The 13379-nt window shown below is 43.4% G+C and overlaps 1 protein-coding gene across 1 annotated transcript in view; it reads right to left on the bottom strand.

The window, feature by feature from the left end:
* Nucleotides 1-13379, bottom strand: part of FBXL5 (F-box and leucine rich repeat protein 5) — a 257885-nt gene that overhangs the window by 133969 nt on the left and 110537 nt on the right. Inside the window, 2 exon segments of the mRNA XM_053704125.1 lie at nt 6469-6551; nt 6629-6777. Coding sequence (XP_053560100.1) covers nt 6469-6551; nt 6629-6777 — 232 coding nt within the window.

Genomic DNA, 13379 nt, shown 5'->3' with positions numbered 1-13379 from the left:
GATTCATCTGTGTCAGACATGTTTAAACAAACTAGCAATGAGACTAGCAAGCTTGGAAAATACTTTTCAAATAAATTTACAAGCAATATAAAAAAACGTTACTGTGCCTTTAAGAAGCACAAAAAACTGTCACAGTTGAAATAACAATGAACCAAATTAGTTATAGCAACCAAATTTTCACAGTAAATGCATTAAGTTAGCAAAGGATTGCTCCCACCAGCAAATGGATGATTTTTATCACAGTCAAAACACAGTCTCACAGGTCTGCTGTGAGTGATTACCTCCCTCAAAACTAGTTTTGGAGACCCCTGGGCTCTGTAGAGACGTCCTGGATCATGGAGGAAGAAATAGGAAGACTGTGACTGAATTTTAACTGCGCAATAAAGCGCTAAAATAGGCCCCTCCCACTCTTAATACAACAGTGGGGAAGCTCAGTAAACTGATTTTATTCATAAACAAACGACAGCCATGTGGTAAAAATAATGCCCATAAAGTTTTATCACCAGTACCTCAGAAAAAAACGATTAACATGCCAGTAAACGTTTAAAAATAAAATTATGAAATGTTATTAATAAGCCTGCTGCTAGTCGCTTTCACTGCAGTGGAGGCTCAAATATAACTTAAATGTATACAGTATTTTCTTAGTGAAGTTCCATTCCCTAGAAATACCTCAGTGTAAACATACATACATATCAGCCTGATACCAGTCGCTACTACTGCATTTAAGGCTGCACTTACATTACATCGGTATTAGCAGTATTTTCTCAGTCAATTCCATTCCTTAGAAAATAATATACTGCAACATACCTCCTTGCAGGTGAACCCTGCCTGCTGTCCCCTGTTCTGAAGTTACCTCACTCCTCAGAATGGCCGAGAACAGCAAATGGATCTTAGTTACGACCGCTAAGATCATACACAAACTCAGGTAGATTCTTCTTCTAATGCTGCCTGAGAAAAAACAACACACTCCGGTGCTGTTTAAAATAAACTTTTGATTGAAGAAATAAAAACTAAGTTTAACAACCACAGTCCTCTCACACGTCCTATCTATTAGTTAGGTGCAAGAGAATGACTGGGTATGACGTAGAGGGGAGGAGCTATATAGCAGCTCTGCTTGGGTGATCCTCTTGCACTTACTGTTAGGGAGGAGATATAATCCCATAAGTAATGGATGACCCGTGGACTGACTACACTTAACAGGAGAAATAAATTTATCAGGTAAGCATACATTTTGTTTTCTCTTGTAAGGTGTATCCAGTCCACGGATCATCCATTACTTGTGGGATACCAATACCAAAGCTATAGGACACGGATGAAGGGAGGGACAAGGCAGGCGCTTAAACGGAAGGCACCACTGCCTGTAAGACCTTTCTCCCAAAAATAGCCTCCGAAGAAGCAAAAGTATCAAATTTATAGAATTTAGAAAAAGTATGAAGCGAAGACCAAGTCGCCGCCTTACAAATCTGTTCAACAGAAAATCCGCCTCCCAGTTCTCTACTCCTGGGATATGGATAGCTGATAGATGGCAAGAGTGAACCCCTGCCCATAGAATTATCTTTGAAACCTCCAACATTGCTAGGGAACTCCTTGTTCCCCCCTTGATGGTTGATGTAATCTACAGTCGTGATGTTGTCCGACTGAAATCTGATGAACCTGACAGCAGCAAGCTGAGGCCAAGCCTGAAGAGCATTGAATATCGCTCTTAGTTCCAGAATGTTTATCGGAAGGAGTGCCTCCTGAGTCCATGAGCCTTCAGGGAGTTCCAGACTGCACCCCAGCCCAGAAGGCTGGCATCTGTTGTAACTATTGTCCAATCTGGCCTGCGGAAGGTCATACCTTTGGACAGATGGACCCGAGATAGCCACCAGAGAAGAGAATCCCTGGTCTCTTGATCCAGATTTAGTAGAGGGGACAAATCTGTGTAATCCCCATTCCAGACTGAGCATGCAGAGTTGCAGCGGTCTGAGATGTAGGGGGGCAAACGGCACTATGTCCATTGCCGCTACCATTAAGCCGATTACTTCCATACACTGAGCCACTGAAGGGCGAGAAGTAGAATAAAGAACACGGCAGGAATTTAGAAGTTTTGACAACCTGGCCTCTGTCAGGTAAATCTTCATTTCTACAGAATCTATTTGAGTTCCTAGGAAGGAAACTCTTGTTTCTTGTTTTCTTCGCTTACTTTCCACCCATGAGACCTCAGGAATGCCAGAACAATGTCCATATGGGACCTGGCGATTTGAAAATTCGACGCCTGTATCAGAATGTCGTCTAGGTAAGGGGCTACTGCTATACCCCGCGGCCTTAGGACCGCCAGGAGTGACCCCAGAACCTTCGTAAAGATTCTTGGTGCCGTAGCTAACCCAAAGGGAAGAGCCACAAACTGGTAATGCCTGTCTAGGAAGGCGAACCTGAGAAACCGATGATGATCTCTGTGTATCGGAATGTGAAGATAAGCATCCTTTAAGTCCACGGTAGTCATATATTGACCCTCCTGGATCATAGGTAGGCTGGTTCGAATAGTCTCCATCTTGAAGGATGGAACCCTGAGAAATTTGTTTAGGATCTTGAGATCTAAGATTGGTCTGAATGTTCCCTCTTTCTTGGGAACCACAAACAGATTTGAATAGAAGCCTTGCCCCTGTTCCTCCTTTGGAACTGGGTGGATCACTCCCATAACTAGGTCTTGAACACAATGTAAGAATGCCTCTCTCTTTATCTGGTTTGCAGATAATTGTGAGAGATGAAATCTACCTTTTGGGGAAGAAGCTTTGAAGTCCAGAAGATATCCCTGGGGCACAATTTCCAACGCCCAGGGATCCTGGACATCTCTTGCCCAAGCCTGGGCGAAGAGAGAAAGTCTGCCCCCTACTAGATCAGTTACCGGATCGGGGGCTTATCTTTCATGCTGTCTTAGAGGCAGCAGCAAGCTTTTTGGCCTGCTTTCCTTTGTTCCAAGCCTGGTTAGGTCTCCAGACCGGCTTGGACTGGGCAAAATTTCCCTCTTGTTTTGTATTAGAGGAAGTTGAAGCTGCGCCACTCTTGAAGTTTCGAAAGGCACGAAAATTAGTCTGTTTGGTCCTTAATTTGTTGGACCTATCCTGAGGAAGGGCGTGACCTTTTCCTCCAGTAATATCAGAAATTATCTCCTTCAGTCCGGGCCCGAATAGCGTCTGCCCCTTGAAGGGAATGTTGAGAAGCTTAGACTTTGAAGTAACGTCAGCTGACCAGGATTTAAGCCATAACGCCCTACGCGCTTGAATAGCAAAACCTGAGTTCTTAGCCATTAGTTTGGTTAAATGAACAACGGAGTCAGAAACAAATGAATTGGCTAGCTTAAGAGCTTTAAGCTTGTCAAGTATATCATCCAATGGGGTTTCTACCTGTAGAGCCTCTTCCAGAGACTCAAACCATAAGGCCGCAGCAGCAGTGACAGGGACAATGCATGCAAGGGGCTGGAGAATAAAACCCTGTCGAATAAACATTTTCTTAAGGTAACCCTCTAATTTTTTATCCATTGGATCTAGGAAAGCACAACTGTCCTTGACTGGGATAGTTGTACGCTTAGCTAGGGTAGAGACTGCTCCCTCCACCTTAGGGACCGTTTGCCATAAGTCCTGTGTAGCGGCATCTATGGGAAACATCTTTTTAAAAACAGGAGGGGGAGAGAACGGTACACCTGGTCTATCCCATTCCTTAGTAATAATTTCTGAAAACCTCTTAGGTATTGGAAAAACATCAGTGTAAACAGGCACTGCATAGTATTTATCCAATCTACACAATTTCTCTGGGACCATAATGGTGTCACAGTCATTCAGAGCAGCTAAAACCTCCCTGAGCAACACGCGGAGGTGTTCAAGCTTAAATTTAAATGTAGACATATCAGAATCAGGTTGAATTATCTTCCCTGAGTTAGAAAAATCACCCACAGATAGAAGCTCTCCTTCCTCAGCTTCTGCATATTGTGAGGGGATATCAGACATAGCTACTAAAGCGTCAGAGTGCTCTGTATTTTTCCTAGCCCCAGAGCTGTCTCGCTTTCCTTGTAACCCTGGTAGTTTGGACAATACCACTGTAAGGGTATTATCCATAACTGCCGCCATGTCTTGTAAGGTAAACGCTATGGGCGCGCTAGATGTACTTGGCGCCTCTTGAGCAGGCGTCCCTTGAGCGGGAGTCACAGGTTCTGACACGTGGGGAGAGTTAGTCGGCATAACTTCCCCCTTGTCAGTTTCCTCTGGTGATAAATCTTTTAAAGCCAGAACATGATCTTTATAACTTATAGTAAGATCAGTGCATTTGGTACACATTCTAAGAGGGGGTTCCACAATGGCTTCTAACCATAATGAACAAGGAGTTTCCTCTATGTCAGACATGTTTAACAGACTAGTAATGAGACCAGCAAGCTTTGAAAACACTTTAATTAATGTGTAAAAGCAGAATATAAAAAACGGTACTGTGCCTTTAAGAGAAAAACAAACACAAAAACTGCAAAACAGTGAAAAAAGCAGTTAACTATGAAATTTTAACAGTGTATGTACTAGGGTAAAATAGCATTGCACCCACTTGCAAATGGATGATTAACCCCTCAGGCTCAAAAACGAAGCCAAAAAACGGTAAAACCGTTATAACAGTCACAGGCAAACTGCCACATCTCTACTGTGGCTCCTACCTTCCCATAAAACGACTTTTGTAGGCACAAAAACCCTTTAGAGAGGTCCAATATTTCAGGGGACTCCTTCAGGGAAGCTGGATGTCTCAGAGTTGAAAAGTTACAGCGCAATTAGAGCGCGAAAATAGGCCCCTCCCAACATGCACTGAAAGTCAGAGGGCCTAAAAAACTACTCCTAGGAGTCAAATAACAGCCATGTGGAAAAACTAGGCCCCAAATAAAGATTTATCACCCTTAGTAAAAAACGTTCCTTATAATACATGTAAACGTTTCACATACTAAGTTATTAGAGCAATTAACATGAAAATTACCCTTTACTGCAAGCATGATGCCAGTCGTTATTATATCACTGCAATCAGGCTTACCTCAAATATATCAGGCACTGTCAGCATTTTCTAGACTTATTATCTCTCTAGAAAAAAAATATACTGAACATACCTCAAGGCAGTTGAATCTGCAGGCCGTTCTCCCAGCTGAAGTTTTTCCCATACTCTTCAGTTATGTGTGAGAACAGCAGTGGATCTTAGTTACAACCTGCTAAGATCATCAAAAACCTCAGGCAAAACACTTCTTCTAATTTCTGCCTGAGGTAAAAAAACAGTACAACTCCGGTACCATTTAAAAATAACAAAGTTTTGATTGAAGATAAACTACACTAAGTCACCACATCTCTCTATGCGACTTCCCTTGTCGAGAGCTGCAAGAGAATGACTTGAGGTGGCAGTTAGGGGAGGAGCTATATAGACAGCTCTGCTGTGGGTGATCCTCTTGCAGCTTCCTGTTGGGAAGGAGAATATCCCACAAGTAATGGATGATCTGTGGACTGGATACACCTTACAAGAGAAAATAGCAGCTCAGTACCCTGCTTTTTCTGCCCAAAATAATATCCCAAACATGAGATATATGTACATTGTCCCCTGACTCCAACAAAGAGGGATTTTAACGCCCAAAGTGATATAGCCTTCTCACCTAGAAAGGAAAGAGCAATTACCTGTGGAGATCAGCGGCAGGGTAGGCACAGCCTCTCAGGTCTGACAGATTCAGACAACATCTAACAGGGACCTGAAAAGAAAAGTAACCAACCCTGTTTTTCTATATAGGGGTTAGCATAAATTGTTGAAGGAAAAGCAAGGACTACCCCGCTGACCTCCAACAACTCTTACTAAAGAGGATAACATGGACACAGCATTGCCCCAATCCTTGCTTGCAGGGAAACTACCTATTAAAGTATTTTCTTCAGACACCATCTCGCAAACCTCCATGATGTACAAAGGCAAAGAATGACTGGGGATTATGGGAAGTGGGAGCGATACTTAAAGCTTTGTTGGGGTGTTCTTTGCCTCCTCCTGGCGGCCAGGAGTTGAATTCCCAATAGTAATTGAATGGATTTGTGGACTCTCCATGCCATTGGAAATAAAATAATTTAACAAAATAAAGTAAAAGGAGTTAAGAAATGAAAACAGTTTCAAGCTTTTTTTCCTTTGCATGATGAGTAGGAAGTAGTGTGCATCATTTTGTGGTTAGAAAACTGAGGATTTACATAAGACAGAAATGAATCAGTCCTTACACAAGGTGATCTGTAAGCTGTGTTATTAATAGCCCCCTCAAGCAAGACAGATGATACACACAATCAGACACACAGTAGTCTATGGGATAGGTAGTACCTTAAGTAGTGTGCTCCTGCTGCTCTGCTTTATGGCAGTTATCAACTTGTAAGTGCTTTCTAGAATGTATTTAAATTATTTTTTAAACTTGATTCAGTAAGTTATGGAATCATATTGCTTAGTTAACCTTACCCATCAAATGCAGAGTCTGTAATATCTGTCTGAGTAAGATCCAAATGTTCCAAATTGGGACAAAATGCAAGCATATGACGAATCTGTCAAGAGAATAAAATATAAATGAACAGACTTGTAAGCCTATTATTTCATGCTCTATAGAACCAAGAATATATACCATTTTGTTGCTGACAGCAGAGCTGTATGCAAGAACAAGAGTTTTCACGGAATGGCCCACATAAGGAAGAATATTATGAACTAAGCCGTGCAATAATACTTTTTCTCTCTGTGCAACACTGATTGAGGAAGACTGAACTTCTGCATTTTCTGGGGGAGGGAAGCAAGACATAAAAAGTACATTATGTTAACATAGAACAAAAGAAACGTATCTTTAACAAACACAACATAAAAAACATAATTTATGCTTACCTGATAAATTCCTTTCTTCTGTAGTGTGATCAGTCCACGGGTCATCATTACTTGTGGGATATTAACTGCTCCCCTACAGGAAGTGCAAGAGGATTCACCCAGCAGAGTTGCTATATAGCTCCTCCCCTCTACGTCACCTCCAGTCATTCGACCAAGGACCAACGAGAAAGGAGAAGCCAAGGGTGTAGTGGTGACTGGAGTATAATTTAAAAAATATTTACCTGCCTTAAAAACAGAATTTATGTTTACCTGATAAATTACTTTCTCCAACGGTGTGTCCGGTCCACGGCGTCATCCTTACTTGTGGGATATTCTCTTCCCCAACAGGAAATGGCAAAGAGCCCAGCAAAGCTGGTCACATGATCCCTCCTAGGCTCTGCCTACCCCAGTCATTCGACCGACGTTAAGGAGGAATATTTGCATAGGAGAAACCATATGGTACCGTGGTGACTGTAGTTAAAGAAAATAAATTATCAGACCTGATTAAAAAAACCAGGGCGGGCCGTGGACCGGACACACCGTTGGAGAAAGTAATTTATCAGGTAAACATAAATTCTGTTTTCTCCAACATAGGTGTGTCCGGTCCACGGCGTCATCCTTACTTGTGGGAACCAATACCAAAGCTTTAGGACACGGATGAAGGGAGGGAGCAAATCAGGTCACCTAAATGGAAGGCACCACGGCTTGCAAAACCTTTCTCCCAAAAATAGCCTCAGAAGAAGCAAAAGTATCAAACTTGTAAAATTTGGTAAAAGTGTGCAGTGAAGACCAAGTCGCTGCCCTACATATCTGATCAACAGAAGCCTCGTTCTTGAAGGCCCATGTGGAAGCCACAGCCCTAGTGGAATGAGCTGTGATTCTTTCGGGGAGGCTGCCGTCCGGCAGTCTCGTAAGCCAATCTGATGATGCTTTTAATCCAAAAAGAGAGAGAGGTAGAAGTTGCTTTTTGACCTCTCCTTTTACCGGAAAAAACAACAAACAAGGAAGATGTTTGTCTAAAATCCTTTGTAGCATCTAAATAGAATTTTAGAGCGCGAACAACATCCAAATTGTGCAACAAACGTTCCTTCTTTGAAACTATTTTCGGACACAGAGAAGGTACGATAATCTCCTGGTTAATGTTTTTGTTAGAAACAACTTTTGGAAGAAAACCAGGTTTAGTACGTAAAACCACCTTATCTGCATGGAACACCAGATAAGGAGGAGAACACTGCAGAGCAGATAATTCTGAAACTCTTCTAGCAGAAGAAATTGCAACTAAAAACAAAACTTTCCAAGATAATAACTTAATATCAACGGAATGCAAGGGTTCAAACGGAACCCCCTGAAGAACTGAAAGAACTAAATTGAGACTCAAGGAGGAGTCAAAGGTTTGTAAACAGGCTTAATTCTAACCAGAGCCTGAACAAAGGCTTGAACATCTGGCACAGCGGCCAGCTTTTTGTGAAGTAACACAGACAAGGCAGAAATCTGTCCCTTCAGGGAACTTGCAGATAATCCTTTTTCCAATCCTTCTTGAAGGAAGGATAGAATCCTAGGAATCCTAACCTTGTCCCAAGGGAATCCTTTAGATTCACACCAACAGATATATTTTTTCCAAATTTTGTGGTAAATCTTTCTAGTTACAGGCTTTCTGGCCTGAACAAGAGTATCGATAACAGAATCTGAGAATCCTCGCTTCGATAAGATCAAGCGCTCAATCTCCAAGCAGTCAGCTGGAGTGAAACCAGATTCGGATGTTCGAACGGACCCTGAACAAGAAGGTCTCGTCTCAAAGGTAGCTTCCAAGGAGGAGCCGATGACATATTCACCAGATCTGCGTACCAAGTCCTGCGTGGCCACGCAGGAGCTATCAAGATCACCGACGCCCTCTCCTGATTGATCCTGGCTACCAGCCTGGGGATGAGAGGAAACGGCGGGAACACATAAGCTAGTTTGAAGGTCCAAGGTGCTACTAGTGCATCCACTAGAGCCGCCTTGGGATCCCTGGATCTGGACCCGTAGCAAGGAACTTTGAAGTTCTGACGAGAGGCCATCAGATCCATGTCTGGAATGCCCCACAGCTGAGTGACTTGGGCAAAGATTTCCGGATGGAGTTCCCACTCCCCCGGATGCAATGTCTGACGACTCAGAAAATCCGCTTCCCAATTTTCCACTCCTGGGATGTGGATAGCAGACAGGTGGCAGGAGTGAGACTCCGCCCATAGAATGATTTTGGTCACTTCTTCCATCGCCAGGGAACTCCTTGTTCCCCCCTGATGGTTGATGTACGCAACAGTTGTCATGTTGTCTGATTGAAACCGTATGAACTTGGCCCTCGCTAGCTGAGGCCAAGCCTTGAGAGCATTGAATATCGCTCTCAGTTCCAGAATATTTATCGGTAGAAGAGATTCTTCCCGAGATCAAAGACCCTGAGCTTTCAGGGATCCCCAGACCGCGCCCCAGCCCATCAGACTGGCGTCGGTCGTGACAATGACCCACTCTGGTCTGCGGAATGTCATCCCTCGTGACAGGTTGTCCAGGGACAGCCACCAACGGAGTGAGTCTCTGGTCCTCTGATTTACTTGTATCTTCGGAGACAAGTCTGTATAGTCCCCATTCCAATGACTGAGCATGCACAGTTGTAATGGTCTTAGATGAATGCGTGCAAAAGGAACTATGTCCATTGCCGCTACCATCAACCCGATCACTTCCATGCACTGAGCTATGGAAGGAAGAGGAACGGAATGGAGTATCCGACAAGAGTCTAGAAGTTTTGTTTTTCTGGCCTCTGTCAGAAAAATCCTCATTTCTAAGGAGTCTATTATTGTTCCCAAGAAGGGAACCCTTGTTGACGGAGATAGAGAACTCTTTTCCACGTTCACTTTCCATCCGTGAGATCTGAGAAAGGCCAGGACAATGTCCGTGTGAGCCTTTGCTTGAGGAAGGGACGACGCTTGAATCAGAATGTCGTCCAAGTAAGGTACTACAGCAATGCCCCTTGGTCTTAGCACAGCTAGAAGGGACCCTAGTACCTTTGTGAAAATCCTTGGAGCAGTGGCTAATCCGAAAGGAAGCGCCACGAACTGGTAATGTTTGTCCAGGAATGCGAACCTCAGGAACCGATGATGTTCCTTGTGGATAGGAATATGTAGATACGCATCCTTTAAATCCACCGTGGTCATGAATTGACCTTCCTGGATGGAAGGAAGAATAGTTCGAATGGTTTCCATCTTGAACGATGGAACCTTGAGAAACTTGTTTAAGATCTTGAGATCTAAGATTGGTCTGAACGTTCCCTCTTTTTTGGGAACTATAAACAGATTGGAGTAGAACCCCATCCCTTGTTCTCTTAATGGAACGGGATGAATCACTCCCATTTTTAACAGGTCTTCTACACAATGTAAGAATGCCTGTCTTTTTATGTGGTCTGAAGACAACTGAGACCTGTGGAACCTCCCCCTTGGGGGAAGTCCCTTGAATTCCAGAAGATAACCTTGGGAGACTATTTCTAGCGCCCAAGGATCCAGAACATCTCTTGCCCAAGCCTGAGCGAAGAGAGAGAGTCTGCCCCCCACCAGATCCGATCCCGGATCGGGGGCCAACATTTCATGCTGTCTTGGTAGCAGTGGCAGGTTTCTTGGCCTGCTTTCCCTTGTTCCAGCCTTGCATTGGTCTCCAAGCTGGCTTGGCTTGAGAAGTATTACCCTCTTGCTTAGAGGACGTAGCACTTTGGGCTGGTCCGTTTCTACGAAAGGGACGAAAATTAGGTTTATTTTTTGCCTTGAAAGGCCGATCCTGAGGAAGGGCGTGGCCCTTACCCCCAGTGATATCCGAGATAATCTCTTTCAAGTCAGGGCCAAACAGCGTTTTCCCCTTGAAAGGAATGTTAAGTAGCTTGTTCTTGGAAGACGCATCAGCCGACCAAGATTTCAACCAAAGCGCTCTGCGCGCCACAATAGCAAACCCAGAATTCTTAGCCGCTAACCTAGCCAATTGCAAAGTGGCGTCTAGGGTGAAAGAATTAGCCAATTTGAGAGCATTGATTCTGTCCATAATCTCCTCATAAGGAGGAGAATCACTGTCGACCGCCTTTATCAGCTCATCGAACCAGAAACATGCGGCTGTAGCGACAGGGACAATGCATGAAATTGGTTGTAGAAGGTAACCCTGCTGAACAAACATCTTTTTAAGCAAACCTTCTAATTTTTTATCCATAGGATCTTTGAAAGCACAACTATCCTCTATGGGTATAGTGGTGCGTTTGTTTAAAGTGGAAACCGCTCCCTCGACCTTGGGGACTGTCTGCCATAAGTCCTTTCTGGGGTCGACCATAGGAAACAATTTTTTAAATATGGGGGGAGGGACGAAAGGAATACCGGGCCTTTCCCATTCTTTATTAACAATGTCCGCCACCCGCTTGGGTATAGGAAAAGCTTCTGGGAGCCCAGGCACCTCTAGGAACTTGTCCATTTTACATAGTTTCTCTGGGATGACCAACTTGTCACAATCATCCAGAGTGGATAATACCTCCTTAAGCAGAATGCGGAGATGTTCCAACTTAAATTTAAATGCAATCACATCAGGTTCAGCTTGTTGAGAAATGTTCCCTGAATCAGTAATTTCTCCCTCAGACAAAACCTCCCTGGCCCCATCAGACTGAGTTAGGGGCCCTTCAGAAATATTAATATCAGCGTCGTCATGCTCTTCAGTATCTAAAACAGAGCAGTCGCGCTTACGCTGACAAGTGTTTATTTTGGCTAAAATGTTTTTGACAGAATTATCCATTACAGCCGTTAATTGTTGCATAGTAAGGAGTATTGGCGCGCTAGATGTACTAGGGGCCTCCTGAGTGGGCAAGACTCGTGTAGACGAAGGAGGGAATGATGCAGTACCATGCTTACTCCCCTCACTTGAGGAATCATCTTGGGCATCATTGTCATTGTCACATAAATCACATTTATTTAAATGAATAGGAATTCTGGCTTCCCCACATTCAGAACACAGTCTATCTGGTAGTTCAGACATGTTAAACAGGCATAAACTTGATAACAAGTACAAAAAACGTTTTAAAATAAAACCGTTACTGTCACTTTAAATTTTAAACTGAACACACTTTATTACTGCAAATGCGAAAAAACATGAAGGAATTGTTCAAAATTCACCAAATTTTCACCACAGTGTCTTAAAGCCTTAAAAGTATTGCACACCAAATTTGGAAGCTTTAACCCTTAAAATAACGGAACCGGAGCCGTTTTGAACTTTAACCCCTTTACAGTCCCTGGTATCTGCTTTGCTGAGACCCAACCAAGCCCCAAGGGGAATACGATACCAAATGACGCCTTCAGAAAGTCTTTTCTAAGTATCAGAGCTCCTCTCACATGCGACTGCATGCCATGCCTCTCAAAAACAAGTGCGCAACACCGGCGCGAAAATGAGGCTCTGCCTATGCTTTGGGAAAGCCCCTAAAGAATAAGGTGTCTAAAACAGTGCCTGCCGATATTATTATATCAAAATACCCAGATAAAATGATTCCTCAAGGCTAAATATGTGTTAATAATCAATCGATTTAGCCCAAAAAAAGTCTACAGTCTTAATAAGCCCTTTTTGAAGCCCTTATTTACAATCGTAATAAACATGGCTTACCAGATCCCAGAGGGAAAATGACAGCTTCCAGCATTACATCGTCTTGTTAGAATGTGTCATACCTCAAGCAGCAAGAGACTGCTCACTGTTCCCCCAACTGAAGTTAATTGCTCTCAACAGTCCTGTGTGGAACAGCCATGGATTTTAGTGACGGTTGCTAAAATCATTTTCCTCATACAAACAGAAATCTTCATCTCTTTTCTGTTTCTGAGTAAATAGTACATACCAGCACTATTTCAAAATAACAAACTCTTGATTGAATAATAAAAACTACAGTTAAACACTAAAAAACTCTAAGCCATCTCCGTGGAGATGTTGCCTGTACAACGGCAAAGAGAATGACTGGGGTAGGCGGAGCCTAGGAGGGATCATGTGACCAGCTTTGCTGGGCTCTTTGCCATTTCCTGTTGGGGAAGAGAATATCCCACAAGTAAGGATGACGCCGTGGACCGGACACACCTATGTTGGAGAAAAACAGGGCGGGCCGTGGACTGATCACACTACAGAAGAAAGGAATTTATCAGGTAAGCATAAATTATGTTTTCTTCTGTTAAGTGTGATCAGTCCACGGGTCATCATTACTTGTGGGATACCAATACCAAAGCAAAAGTACACGGATGACGGGAGGGATAGGCAGGCTCTTTATACAGAAGGAACCACCTTTCTCCCAAAAATAGCCTCCGAGGAAGCAAAAGTGTCAAATTTGTAAAATTTGGAAAAAGTATGAAGCGAAGACCAAGTTGCAGCCTTGCAAATCTGTTCAACAGAGGCCTCATTCTTAAAGGCCCAAGTGGAAGCCACAGCTCTAGTGGAATGAGCTGTAATTCTTTCAGGAGGCTGCTGTCCAGCAGTCTCATAAGCTAAACGAATTATGC

The sequence above is a fragment of the Bombina bombina genome, chromosome 2, assembly GCF_027579735.1.
Source record: "Bombina bombina isolate aBomBom1 chromosome 2, aBomBom1.pri, whole genome shotgun sequence".
NCBI classification, from domain to species: domain Eukaryota; kingdom Metazoa; phylum Chordata; class Amphibia; order Anura; family Bombinatoridae; genus Bombina; species Bombina bombina.
Note: the sequence above shows the minus strand (reverse complement) of the source record. Positions and strands in the feature narration are given on the sequence as shown.